General features: G+C 34.0%; 1 protein-coding gene across 3 annotated transcripts; it reads right to left on the bottom strand.

Annotated features, from left to right (window-relative positions):
* Positions 1–3,882: 3,882 nt before the first annotated feature.
* Positions 3,883–11,598, bottom strand: LOC110877731 (protein ENHANCED DISEASE RESISTANCE 2-like). Of its 3 annotated transcripts, none has more exons than XM_035977308.1 (19): positions 11,257–11,598; positions 10,309–10,383; positions 10,175–10,236; positions 9,996–10,085; positions 9,796–9,926; positions 9,676–9,725; positions 9,074–9,174; positions 8,885–8,980; positions 8,749–8,813; positions 8,557–8,628; positions 8,099–8,245; positions 6,788–7,035; positions 5,895–6,137; positions 5,720–5,821; positions 5,583–5,633; positions 5,344–5,487; positions 5,173–5,268; positions 4,806–4,907; positions 3,883–4,164 (listed from the first exon to the last, which is right to left on the bottom strand). In XM_035977308.1, exons 1-19 carry the CDS (start codon positions 11,407–11,409, stop codon positions 4,063–4,065), a joined length of 2,130 nt encoding a protein of 709 aa, XP_035833201.1. In that variant the 5' UTR covers positions 11,410–11,598; the 3' UTR covers positions 3,883–4,062. The 3 variants fall into 3 exon arrangements, with proteins under 3 accessions (XP_035833201.1, XP_021981617.1, XP_035833200.1); XM_022125925.2 differs by having other exon boundaries at positions 9,996–10,099; positions 10,183–10,236; positions 11,257–11,597; XM_035977307.1 differs by having other exon boundaries at positions 9,074–9,171; positions 9,996–10,099; positions 10,183–10,236; positions 11,257–11,597.
* Between the last annotated feature and the right edge of the window lie 3,369 nt (positions 11,599–14,967).

The following is a 14,967-nucleotide window of genomic DNA, read 5'->3' as shown; positions in this document are numbered from 1 at the left end:
GCTACTGGGGCACCATTTTCCCTCGTGCTTGTGGTCATGCTAATATTGGCTAACTCTTTATCCAATATTAACGAGTGACAAGTAATGTATACAAAACCCCACATACCGATAGTAATTGTAGAATACAAAAACTTAATCACTGTAAATATAACTGATAAACATTTAGGGTTTTTGTAAAGCATTTTAAATATAAATGTATCACAAAAATGTGATAAAAAGGAGAATGAGTCACATTGTAAACTTATGTTTTTCTACAGGCTTCCTGTAAGTATTTTCTGCTAATATTCTTGAGTTCCTATTAAAGACATACAATGCACGCACGTTAGTATAATAACCCAAATTCAACTTATCAATACGTCACGAGACATAACCCCAACTTAGTTTACAAAGCATAACCCTAAACAGGAAGCACTTTGACATCAGTTGCTGGGTTCCAGATCAATCGGACAAGGTATCGAATTAGTGATCGGGGGTTAAAATACTTACAACGGGGCAGAGCTTCGTGATTTAGGGGGTATTTATCTGTTATTTTCGTATGAAATTATAGAGAGAAAGAAAGATTTGTGAGCGGGTTGAGACTGTGGCTGATCACCTCAATTAATAGCTTTTCCGGGGGTCTCTCGCGCCCCGCGACCGGCCCAAGGGGGTCCTCTCGCGCCCTGCGACCGGCCTAAGGGGGGTCCTCTCGCGCCCCGCGAGGGCACCCTAGCTACGGCTAGGGTTGTCGAGTCAGTGGCTAGGTCCAACACGTGTCTGACACGTGGCACAAGCAGTGTCCGGTAAGAAAGGGCCTGTCGCGCCCCGCGACACACCTGGGTAGATCCCGTCGCGACCGGCGACCGAGTAAAAATTAATATTTTATTTGTTTTTTTATAAAAAATAAGCTTATACAGGTTCGGTTTCGTGATTACGAAGCGTTATAGGATGTTTTCGAGGGTTGTTATAACATCATCATACCCCTTTCACACCATGAGGAGGCTCATGCAACCCCCATCACGCCCTTCACAATGCTATATCACCTGGGCGTTATACCATAGTGCATAGCCTCAAGAGTGTAAACTTTGAAATCAAAGTATCAAATTTAACATTTTTACATAACCTCAAATAAAATCCAAATAAGAAAATTTTGATAAACCCATAAACGGGTTAAAGGGTTAACTCATTAATTAAACATACCAACTTAAACACAACATGAATATTAAATGGGCTAACTAAATATCATCCTTTTGTTAAACTACAAGTGGAACATGACCTGCTTTCAGGTCTCATAGATCAAAATCTGATTGGATTCTCCCGTGTGATTAGCAAAAAAAATAATCTAGAAATGTTACATCCAAATTAGAATAAGTTTTCTTTTTTTCTATCAAATAAAAGTTGAAATCCCCGTATAAAGAGTTAATTTATTTCCTAATAATGCGTGAGAACGTGCCCCAAGTAAGTAATGAAAATATTCAACAAGGATAAGAATATTAGGCCTTGGGTGAGATTAGAGGTGTGCAATAACTGAACCGTTAATCGATACCGAACCAAAAAACGATAAAACTGAACCGAAATTAACCGAACCGAATTAATCAAAAGTCGGTTAACGGATATTTTTTTTACCGTTGGTTAACCGAAATTAACCGAACCGAACCGAGAACTAACCGAAAGTCGGTTAACGGATATTGCTTTACCATTGGTTAACCGAAATTAACCGAACCGAACCGAATCATTTATTTCTTTATATATTTCTACCTTTTATACCTCTATTTCATGTATTTCATGTTTTATACTTTCATTTCATGTAGTAACACATGTATTTCATTTATTTATGCTTTCATTTCATTTATTTAAACCTTTATTTCATTTATTTAAACATCTATTCATGCATTCATACCTCCATTTCATTTATTTATACATCCATTTTATGTACTTATACATCTATTTCATGTATTTATACCTCCATTACATGTATTTCTAAGCAAAAAAAAAAATAACCCTTGTTTGAATTGGTTATTAACCGAAATTTAACCGAACCGAACCGAAAACCGACAAATTAACCGAATTAACCGAACCAATTAACCGATAACTTCGGTTACAGTTACGGATAATGCTAATAATCAAACCGAACCGAACCGTATACACCCCTAGGTTTTATTCTGAGAAAGTGAACGAGCCCAATATGTAAGATAGGTTGTTTATTAGAAGACATGAGGTGTCAAAAAAAATGGACACCTAAAAGGACTTCGGCCAGATGTATGTATGTATGTGGGCTAAAGGTGAACACATCGTTTTTTTTTCAACCCAAACCGGTTTTGACTTTGATCGGTTTCAGTTTGAAATCGGTTCGGTTTCATCAAGATTTGGTAGGTTTGAAGTAACGGCTTGAAAGTATGGTGAAGTGAATTGTCTGCAAGATGAGTGGTTTTTTGGTGTTATGATCAACTAAAAACATCAAATACTTATAGTAACTTAGCAGGGCAAAATGGTAAATTGGTGGTAAAGAAAACGATATAAACAGCCCCGAGCGGTCATATGACCATTTTTTAACGGTAAAAAAAGTCAAATTTGTGTGTACTATTTTTGGACCGGTCCTAAACCGGTTTGGCAAAAAATGGTTCGGGACGTTTTTTTATGTGGGGTGTGGAAACAGTGCCGAACCTATGGTTTGGAATACAAACCGAACCATTTTATATGGTACCGGTTTTGGTTCAGGCCGGTTTCCCCAATTCGGGTCGGTTAACTTGTTTTGATATTTATCTCTAACATGGCTCACTATCCCTCAAGCAGACAACAACCAATAAATTTGATTCCAAAATAAACAGAACTGAAGATATACCAACAGAAAACTACCTATAACAAAAAAAAAAAAAAAAAAAAAAGTGGTCAAAGTGTAACTTGATAAAAATAGACATATAAAATGCCGAAGAGCAACACATATGTAAAGTCTAGGAAAATCTAAGCCCCACCCCTCTCAAGAAAAAAAAAATCATTAATCTTGATTCTACGTCTCTGTGATCTTCTATCCTGGACCATGTCCTCAGAGAAGTTCAACTCTAGCAAATATTGTCTAATCCGCTCATCTCAAGTTAACTTTGGTCTGCCTTTACTCCTCTTCCCCTGCACAATGAGTGTTTCCATTGCTCTAATGAGCTTCGTCGCATGCCTTTTCTTCACATGACCAAATTATCTCAGTCTCCCATCCTTTATCTTATCTAATATATTAGTCACTCGTAACATTTCTCTAAAAGCCTCATATTTAATCTGGTTTAATCTTGTGTGTTCACACATCCATCTCAACATCTTCATCTCTGCTACTTCAATCTTATGCATTTATGACTTCTTGATAGCCCAATAGTGTGTCTCATATAACATTGTTGGCCTAACTGCAATCCTATAAATCGTCTCATTTAGTTTACTCAGGAACCTTTTGTTGCATAAAACCAGTTGCTGCTCTCCCCCACCTACACCAACTAACTTGGGACACCCAAAGGAGCACATGCTAAGTTAAATTAATTTTATAATAACTTAACTAAATAATAACATCATATATTATCAACTTATTAAAAAGTCCTCTTATACACATTATTAAATCTATAAAACAAATAATCCTAAAATCCTATTGATTTAAATGTTACCATTTTCACCTTTTTAATTGGATTTCAAAATGTAAAAAATTTATTGTCACTATTAATAAATCCAGAATTATTTTAATAAATTGTTATTTCGAAATTAATATTGAAACTTAGGGTTAGGTTAATACATGTGGATTTTGATTATTATTATTATTAAAAACACTCCAAAATATGTATCATATAGCTTGTGCTTTATCTAATGTGTTTGTGGAAAGTGCTTTAATTAATATATGTAGGGAGACTATGAAGCAAATGTATCAAATGGAAGGAGAAGGAATTCAAATGGATGATTATACACTATACAACTTTCATGAATCAAGTGTTGTTAAATGAAACAACAACAATAACATACAGACAACCAAGTAAAAATATGTTTTCATTGTGCAATACAATGCATCTATTTAACTTGAATTAAAGAATCGCCTATACCGGAATCAAAATCTTTAAGCTAGATGTTCATGGAGTCTACGGATATCGATTTGGATGCATCCATGTGATTCAATCGACAAGTTCCCAAAAGGGTTTCGGGTAGCTCCTCATGTGTGTTAGCCTGTAAACGATAGAACATTAGTTAGGTTGCGTTCTATGCCAATGTTTCATAACTTTGTTTATAACCAAACAGGTCAATGGACCGGCCACGTTACGAGTACACTAGTTTGACCAGTTTCAAAATGGATGATGTCATATATATTTGAGTAAATTACAAAAATCGTCCTTTATGTATGTCTCTTTTTGCAAACTGTGTTCTTTATCTTCAATAATTACAGAAAACGTACTCGATGTTTACAAACCCTTGCAAGTTATGTCCTTTAGCCCTAACTCAGTTAATTTTTGTAGTTAAATCTGACCAAATGGATCCCACATGAGGGTATTTTTGTGGTTGAATCTGACCAAATAGACCCCACATGAGAGTAAAATGACCAAAATACCCTCATGTGATTTTACTCTCATGTGGGGTCCATTTGGTCAGATTTAACCACAAAAAATTAACTGAGTTAGGGCTAAAGGACATAACTTGCAAGGGTTTGCAAACATCGCGTATGTTTTCTGTAATTATTGAAGATAAAGGACACAGTTTGCAATAATTGACATACATAAAGGATGATTTTTGTAATTTACTCTAAATAATTAGTGAAATTTATATATACAAAACTGGTTGCAAGTCATGTTTTAAAGGTGTGTCACACGCACCTGTATCAAGAAAGCCATTTCTATAACCAAATTGTTCAGGTAACCAAGAACAAGACCGACCACCCCTCTTGCCACCGTTGATGAACCTATATCAACGCCAAGCTGCATAAAAGTGTTGAAGACATACAATGAGTCAAAGTCAAAACGTAGTATTTACAAGATGCAATTTTTCATACCGGTTCTTTAAATTATTTAGCATTTGTTTTTTCTTTATAGATGGTAAATGTTATACATCTTGATGCCCATACGAACTCCTTTTAAAAAAATGAAATGAAGTTCAAAATGAACTCTGAAACCGAAAGTAGGTTGTTTGACTTTCAAAAGTCAACCTCTTCTTGGAACTAAACGAAGAACGTTAGTACGTTACCTCAATGTAATTCTTCCCATGAAAATAATTGATTTCAAGTGCTTGACCTATCAAACAAGCTTTTTTCCCCACGCTTTGCTTGACCAACCACGATCCCTACAAGTCAAAGCATCCTCAAAGTCAAAGTCAACATTTTGGCTTTCATTTTCAAGCAAATCCCATGATATTAACCTTGGATATATATGGTATGAGCTTAAATCTTGAGTTTCTGAATGAATCGTCACCCTTGACAAAATGTTCGAGCAATGAACAAGATCCCAAAGGAGTTCTCATCATGTAATATAGAGCAAGACTATATGTCGTCGTTCCTGGAACCTGTATTCGGGTTGCGTTTTATCTCAAACATGTCACAAAAAAATTGACAAAAAGCAGATCGAGTTAAACGTGTCAAACGGGTTAAAAGTTTGCACCTGTATGTTAATGACAAAGAAAAACTCGGGGCCGCCATGTGCTGCGTATTTCTGCAAAACCCGTGTAGATTTAACGATATCTTATTAAACCATTCGGGTGTGGAACTAATAAAAGTATCATGAAACATGGATCAAACCTGAACAATTCCACCAAAACGCCCTGCAAGATCATCTTCACGTTTATCAGATTTTAACCAATCAGCAGCAACCAACTGCATCAAGGTGCCTTTTGCTTTGTACTGCACGTAATTCTTAAATTGACGATTCGTTCTTTTTGTGTGTAAAAATAGATACGTAAAAACGAAATGATACCTTTCGTTGGTCTTCGAGATAACTATCACTACGAATAAGAAATGTGGAAGGATCGGTAGATGCCCAACTGCAAGGGAGATTACAGTTTGAGTCTTTTGGAAACGTTGATCCGTATTCATATGACGATGGATTTGATTCCCGTAATACTTCTTGTAAATCCTTATAACCCTTTCTTTGAACTGCAAGATCGTGCAGTTTTTTCACAAATCCAGCTGCTGATGACAGTTTAGGCTGACAATTTTCCTGCATAGATGGAGACTGATTGTCAAAGAAGGTTTAAAAGTGTTATTTTTATATCTGGATACCTAACATTTTGATTTTGTGGCCATTTCTATCCAAATTACAAACCCGTTAAAATGTCGTTTCTATCCAGATCACAAACCCAGTTAAAATGTATCGTTAACTCAAGAACGATTTTGGCAATTCACCTATTTATATTTCTATTTTTATTTTTTTTAGTTTTCTTTTTTACCTTTAAATAGAAAACAATAAAAATAATTATAATTATCATACACACACACACATCTATTGGAGATTGTCTTTTTGACCCGTTTACTTATGAACAGGTCAACTCAGGTCAACCCGTTTAGCTTAAATAAAGTTAAATAGGTTGTTAAAGTCAAAAGTCAACTGAAGTGTATTTCAAATTCATAAAACCTCCTACATACTTTTATCTAAAACTTTAAATAGTTATTGAAAAAGTATTATTTGTGTATTATATGTATATCCATATCTGAGCCAGTAACTAACTTTTAAAAGATCAAGAATTTTGGGCAAAAGCGTTTAGGGCGTACCATACCCAACCCATTTCAATCTGTACAAAAATGGCGTATTTTTACGACAAACCCATTTTCCACATCTACATTATATTTTAACAGTATAGTAACTAGTACCACATAGCAATGTTGTGAGCTTTCAGAATCCCACTCAAGTTCATCATCTGAATGATCGGGGAAGTCAAAAAACTCATCAGAGGCATTTGAAACCGGTGATTCTTTGACTTCTTCCATTGGCATTATTTGGCCACCCTCTGGTTTCACCTGCTGCTGCTGTTCATTTATACGAATTGACACGCATTCTCTAGATAAAAAATCATCACTACATAGCTCCCCTGCTCTGGCTCTAAACAGTTCTCTCAATGCTAACCAACACCAAAAGAGATTTACATTTATAAATATATTGACTTTGTGTTTTAAGGATGGTAACTTCAGTATTTGTCCGTATCCATATATCTTCAAGAAAAGGATAAGAGTAAATTACACGGATGGTCCCTGTGGTTTGCACTTTATAACGCATTTGGTCCCCAGCCAACGAATCTAAAGGTTTCAGCATGTCCAAGTTAGGGACTAACCGTGTTCCAAAGTGCAAACCACAGAGGCCATCCATGTGACCTTTGGTAAAGTTAGGGACTAAATGCGTTACAAAGTGCAAACCATTGGAACCATGCATGTACTTTTGGAAAGCTAGGGACCAAATCCAAATTTTTGGTAAACCACAGGGACCATCTGTGTACTTTACTCAAAGGATAATTAATGGAATGACATATATTTATAGGTAAAAGATCAAATAAAAATAAAATAAACGTACGAACTGTACGAATTGAAAGAAAAGTCAAAAAGTGGCGGTGGCAATATGGTAATTATCAGCAATTTCAAAAGTACTGTACTGGGGAAAAGCAAAAAGTGGCGGTGGCAATCTGGTAATTATCAAAAACTTCAAAATTACTCTAGTAGGGTAATTTTGAGCATCAATAGGGTAATTTTGAGCATCTGTAGAGTAATTTTGAGAAATGTAGGGTAATTATCAAATTACTCTAGTAGAGTAATTTTGACTTCTGTAGGGTAATTTTGGGAAATGTCTTGTAGAGTAATTTTGTTAGCATTTAGTTATGGGGTTTAGCTTTATGGTTTAGTTTTTAGCTTTTAGTTTGGGTTGGGGGGTTGGGGGGGGGGGGGGTTAGTGTAATTTTGATAATTACCCTACAATTTTGATAATTACCCTACACGACCAAAATTACTCTACTTGAGCTTTTACAAAATTACCCTACAGAAGTTCAAAATTACTCTACTAGAGTAATTTTGAAGTTGCTGATAATTACCAAAATGTCACCGCCACTTTTTTGACTTTCTTTCACTTCGTACGTTTCGTACGATAATTTTATTTCCACAAGAACTTAACTCTATATTTATATTGTTCAAGAATACCTGAAACTCTACCAAGCATACAAATTGTCAGAGACCTTGTAGACGTTTTTGGAAAATAGGATTTCCACAACTTCCAATCAACCGAAAGCATGTGTTTAACAACAGATTCTTTTCCTTGATTCACAGGGCTAACCACAAATCCTCCACCTGAATAATAATAATAATAATAATAATAATAATAATAATAATAATAATAATAATAATAATAATAATAATAGTAATAATAATAATAATAACAAAATTCTAAGCAAATTGTTCCAACCAGTTGAATAAAATCTTCATATGTGGAAGATCGGAAGCACGTGTAATCTCAAACCATTTACTTATAAACGGGTCAATATGCGTTGCTTTTTATCTCAACTGGGTCAAAATTAAAAAAACAATTGTATTTGACATATTACCCAACCCGTCTGGCCTGCTCATCTTATCACCACCTCTAACTGGAAGCATATACTTACTGTGAATGTAAGCTCGGATGTAACTATCTTGTGGTGGACACTTGCTATGGATCACCGAGTGATATAGTATAACTATTTAAAAACCAAAAGTAACAACAAAAGCATAAGATTCACTATACTTAATAAAAAAAATAATACATAAAAAACAAAAATAAATCTAAGAGCCCTTGATTTGGAATAAATATTATATACCATATGTCCCGTCATCTTCCCTTCTCCAATATCGCCTCAAGAGCAAATCTCTTCGTTTAATTCCCCTGAAAACCGTAGAATGCTTTAATAACTCTATTTCTAGTTGATATTTAATCTCGAGTTTAAGAGTTTAAACCATGGTAGCCAATCTCTACATAGTTGCATGTGTATTATATCTGTATGACCGTCAAGATGTTCAACCACCGTGCCACCATGGAAACAAAAATCCCATCTGCGAAAGTCGTCAACACATGGAAATGTGATATTTACACAAGTTTAAAAACAACAAAGAAGCACGAAGTTTTTGTATATATAATATATTTACTCGTATCTAGAGGGACCGATAGACATGAGGATTTTAAAAACGGCCTCTGATGTTCCCTCAACCACACCAACCGCCATTATAGCTGGTTGACCAGCCCGCTGCTAAAAATAACAAAAACATAATTCAAAAAAATAAATTTTCGAGTCAATTGTCATTAGAGTAAATTACAAAAATCGTCCTTTATATATATAATTGCAAATTGTGTCCTTTATCATCAATAATTACAGAAAACGTACTCGATGTTTGCAAACGCTTGCAAGTTATGTCCTTTAGCACTAACTCAGTTAATTTTTTGTGGTTAAATCTGACCAAATAGACCTCGCATGAGGGTATTTTGGTCATTTTACTCATGTGGGGTCTATCTGGTCAGATTTAACCACAAAAATAGCGTCATGTGGGGTCCATTTGTTCAGATTTAACCACAAAAATTAACTGAGTTAGGGCTAAAGGACATAACTTGCAAGGGTTTGTAAACATCGAGTACGTTTTCTGTAATTATTGAAGACAAAGGACACAATTTGCAATAAGTGACATACATAAAGGACGATTTTTGTAGTTTACTCTTGTCATTATCAACATTTTTAAACAGTAGGGAAACTTACGCTCTCACTTGAATTATTACTATCTTTTGCTTCTTTAAAGAGGCGAAGCCCTGCAAAAGCGGAAAGAAAAATATTATCCGTTTATATATCTAAATTTGAGATAGCAATTCCAGTTTGTACCATTTTGGCAACCGAAAATTTTCCATTGGGACGGTGCTATCACATCTGGCATGATCGCATCCACATGCCTTGTTGCGGATACGGTCCAGTCAACAGAATTTGTACGCTTTGCACTTTTAGAATCATTTAATCTGTAAATAAAAATTCATGATAATTTTTCATATATTTTTTAAAATAAATTAACCAACGTTATCTCTTACCTAAAAGGCTGCCATCGTCTTTTTGAGTCTGTTCCTGTTTCCGCTGCAACGTTCTGTAACGAATGTATCCACCTAGCAGCTTCTTCCGGGCTGCTTGCTCCTAACTTTATAATCAGAATTTATAAAATTCAAATTGAATAAGCGAAAAACGATAAGCGGAAACTTGATTCGAAGAATACCCGCGCACCTTAAGGTGATCTTTGTGATTAGAAGTATTGTAGATGGTGAAAACGAAAAAGACCTGCATATTGAAAACATATAATAGCATAAACAGTTATATAAATGAAAGACGAGAATGAGATAACACGCATACTTTTCTTTTGAAACTCTCTCTTCCTTTGTCTGTGACGCGTATGCACGAGTCTACAATCGCACTTCTTAGTGGCTCCTGAACAAAATTCAAAATCTTGATATGACCCGAAATTTCATGTGTACGAAACTTTATCTACATAATATTATAATATTTTATATTTATATACAGGCAAGTTAGATTTTAATAATTCAAACCATGACTCATTGGCCGTTAATAATCCTTACTGACGGACACTCAAAACTTTCACTTTCGCTTCCAAGGGCAATCTCACTCTCATGATCATCGTAATACACTCGATTTCGCTCATAGGGACGATTATGTGCGTAATAGGGAAATGTTCCTTCCTTGCGAGCGAAATCAAGTGGAAATCAAATGTCAATCGAGTGTAAATCTATGATGATTATGTGACCCGGATTGCCCTTAACAACAAAAGTGAAAGTTCCAACTTCAAAGTGGCACTGCCACACTGGTCACAGTGCCAATATGTACTATTATCATAGTTCAAATTATTAAAATCCAATTTACCTTATATATATGTATCGGATACTTTAAAATATATTTATATCTTATTCATAGTTCATATATGGATCTTAAGGGGTGTTTGGTATTGCGTTTTCAAAATAGATTATGCGTTTTCAAAATAGATTTTTATGTGAAAAAACATGTAGGTACATGCTTCCCCAACACTGCGTTTTGGAGGCAGATAATCACTTTTTCATCCAAACACTTTTTTAGATTATTTATGTTTTACAATCGCAATAATCAAATAATCACTTCAAAACATAATCCCAAACACCCTCTTATCATAACAGGCAATACTTCCACTAAAGATGACAAACGAAAACAAACAAACAAGAATTAAAAAAAAAAACAAATGAAAGAAAGAAAGAAACATAACCAACACCATTTAAAACCAAAACCCTTCAAGTCAACAGCCCCTAATTATACCTGAGTGTCAGACAAAGGTACCGATTTGAAGCTTTTGAGACACTGGTTCTGAAGAACAAAATACCTTCTTCGAGCATATTGCAATCCAAACCGATTAAATCGAATTAGATACAACCAACCCTGCGTAATTTCATCCGACTTCTGCACATCCATTTGAATTGAATTAACAAGGGTTGCTTTGTGGGTACTGATCGAATGTAAAAAAAATGGGTCGGTGGTTATTCACTGTTCCAATTAGGGATTGAATTTGATAGAGAGAGATTGTTGAGTAAAGGGTTTTCGAAAGTAAACAAGAAACCATAAACCGTTTTGGTTTTCAAGTGTTTCTTGAGTAGGATGTGTAATAAATTTTCATATATATTTTTGTTGTTTTTAAACAAACCAAGAAAAGCTTGATTACTCGGGTAAATCAAATAGCAAAAGGTCAATCACGCTTGTGAACATAGATGCACTCGGCCCGTTATCATCTTAGAGGAAACTCACTGTGCAAAGACCTACTGTGGTAAAAGTCGGCTCGACCTAAAGCAATTTTGCTCCAAGTGAGACTCGAACCCATAACCTTCGCTTTTGAAGATCATTGGGCTGCCAATGCAACAAAAAATCATCTTCAAAAGAAAATTTGCTCTTTTAATACAAAAGAAAAGTTTTTAGTGTATTTAATGATTAATATAGTGCTAAAATACAAAAACTATGATGGTTTATGGAGTTGGTGGCTTGGTTTTAAAAAGCGTGAAACGTACAAAAGCGACGATCTCTAAAACCGAAGCGTAAAGCGCGAAAGCAGATAGATTTTCGTACGCGAGGCGCAAAGTATTAATATAACATTTTTAAATTAGATTTATCTAATATTTACTATTATATTAATCTTTTTACAATAAAACTTTAAATAAATAAAAGATATATCATTTAATCTTAACTAACCTCTATTTGCAACATAAAAAGCTAAAGGTACAAATTAAAGAAGCACAACCCTTAGTGAAATAAGAAAAAAAATAAACAATTAAAAAACGTTTTAGGTTAAATTAAAAAAAGTAAAAATATTAAGGCCTGAGTATGAAATATGTAACTTAATAAAAAGAGATTTAGGTTAAAATTTATGAAAACAAAAACATTGAGGATGAAATATGTAAATAAAAGAGTTTTAGGTTAAAATAGAGGAAAGAAAAGCAGTTGTCAGTATCTACAGCCTCCATCTCTATCGTCTGCTCCATTTTCACTAGGGTTCATCATCATCGCAGGTAAGGTTTATTTTTTTCATCTGCATCACCATTCTTGAGTATAAAACCTCAATTTCACGTCTTTCTACATAAATCGCATGCTTTGCGCCTTCGATTTCACCTGAAAAAGAGACAAAGGCGCTCGCTTTTCGTACACAGCTCGCCTTATGTCACTCAAGGCGATCCCCTTCGCGCCTTAGGTCACTTTGCACTTAGGCGCGCTTTTTAAAACCAAGGTTGGTGGGCGCACATGTGGAAGAGAGAGTGAGGAAAGCTTGCGGATGTGAAGAGGAGAGAGGAAAGATGCGGCTAAACTTGATACTGTTTTATATTATTTGTTATCATTGTTGTTATTACTTATCTATACTATATATATAAGCATATCTAAGGGGCATCTTAAGGTAATTTGCCACTTCCCTTAAAACACCGTTAATGCATGATGTACAACCCTCTAAAGCACATGTACACCTCTTTAATAAAAACATGCGTTCAGTATTGCCCTTTTAGGGTTTCTCTTATTATCACTTTTTCTCATCTCATAATTCATCTCTACCCCCATTGCGCTCTCTCTCTCTCTCTAGCGATTCTAGAAATTTCACGGCTGTTAATGAAGATTTCACCAGATCCATGTTAAATCTGACCTCTACATTCAAATTCAAGGTTATTGGTGGTAAGATCTGACCTCTCGATGAAGCAGTTTCTGATTTAAACCGTTCAAGCAAACCCTAATCAGCAGATCTAACCTCTCGGTTCCGATTTAGGTCTCATCGGCTGCTGTAGATGGTGGTTCTTTATCTTAGGTTAACCTTCGTTCTCTCTCCCAGGTTTTCTGTTACGATTTTGTTTAATAATTTGTGGAGTTTTAATTCCGATTTAGGCCTCATCGGCGGCTGTAGATGGTGGTTTTCTGGTAGAAATCAGCAGATCTGACCTATCGGTTCTGATTTAGGTCTTATCAGTGGCTGTAAATGGTATTAATAAAACAATATTACTTTTTTTCACACATATATATATTAACAGTTATATTAAAAAAAATATAATATTTTATGTACAATAACATTAAATATAAATAGAAAGTATAACAATATTAATAAAATGCAATCAATTATAAATTACAAAAATAAGTATAACAATATTAATAAAATGTCATCGTATTAATTTGAATTTGAAAATTAAGATTTGGATAAAAATATTAAGTAGGGTTTATATTATTTTTTTCTAAAATTTAAGGATTTTTTTTTTTTGAACTTAAGATTAACTAATGAAACTTAAAGGATTATGTTTCAGGCGGGAAAATAGAATTCTCGATAGCCTCACTAATTTTCATATGTCTCAAATTAATTTACTTTATTATATGTATAGATAGATAATTCAATTTGGATTACAACAAACTTTACAAAACATGCGTGCAAAGAATATAATTCAAATTTTAATACAATGAATTTTGACAATCAAATGCCTCGTAAAGATTAAAGCCGTAATATTATATGATATCTGCAAAAAATACAAGTACCATAATTTATAAATAAGTCACTGTTATCTACACTATATTATAATGCATAAGGAATGGCTATTTTAAGATACTAAAAAATAAAAACTCTTTTCCTCTTAATTTGTAAATATACCGCTAAAATAAGGGTAAATTGGTCTTTTAAACAATAATTATATTTTAGCCCCCTCCCGTTTTATTACATTTAAATGCCTTAGTTTTAACATAATTATGGATAACTAGTTACATTTTCCTCTCTCCACAACAAACTTATAATTCTTTTACGTATTCTTGCCATATCTTATAAACCATAATGTTTTAAAAAATCCAAAAGTACCATGGCGACCTACTCGTTTTTGTCGACATTTCGATAGTTGTCTTGGTCAGTATTGACGTATAGATTAAAAGGTACAAGTAGATGATGCCTTAGTGCACAAGCAATTAAAGCCTAACGTACTTAGTCATTATTCGCGAATGTTTAATAGCTAAAAAATGTTAAGTGATTAAATACCGACAATTTAATCATCTCATCCAGAATACACTTTAGTCCCTCATCTTTAACAAAATTATCGATAATTAGTTAGTAGTTACACTTTACCCCCTTATAAAAAACTAACTCCCCCATCCCCTCACGATTTTTAAACGGTCATAGTTTTTTGGTACTTTAATATGTATATGTATATATATATATTAATATATATATATATATATATATATATATATATATATATATATATAAATAACAGTATACAAAACGAGTATTTTATTCTCTTTAATTTGAGTATATTATTGCTATAGCTTTTTTTAATTGAAAAATTGATATATTACGTGACTAGCAGTGTCTTAGGGTGAGTAATAACTGAATCGTTAACCGAAACCGAATCGAAATCAACTAAAACTGATTAAATGAAACCCGAATTAACCAAAAATGGTTATCGATTTTTTTGTATCCTCATTTAACCAAAATTAAATGAGCTGAACCATTAATATTTTCATTTATGTCTA

The sequence above is a fragment of the Helianthus annuus genome, chromosome 9 (genome assembly GCF_002127325.2).
Source record: "Helianthus annuus cultivar XRQ/B chromosome 9, HanXRQr2.0-SUNRISE, whole genome shotgun sequence".
NCBI lineage: Eukaryota > Viridiplantae > Streptophyta > Magnoliopsida > Asterales > Asteraceae > Helianthus > Helianthus annuus.
Note: the sequence above shows the minus strand (reverse complement) of the source record. Positions and strands in the feature narration are given on the sequence as shown.

Bases quoted from the DNA above. Each gene is read 5' to 3' on its own strand.
- LOC110877731 (XM_022125925.2), bottom strand. From the start codon at position 11,409: ATGGATGTGCAGAAGTCGGATGAAATTACGCAGGGTTGGTTGTATCTA. The intron at 10,237-10,308 runs GTATGCGTGTTA...TTCAATATGCAG, and splicing joins GAGAGAGTTTCAAAAGAAAA to GTCTTTTTCGTTTTCACCAT. The intron at 5,269-5,343 runs GTTAATATCATG...TTTGACTTGTAG, and splicing joins TCATACCATATATATCCAAG to GGATCGTGGTTGGTCAAGCA.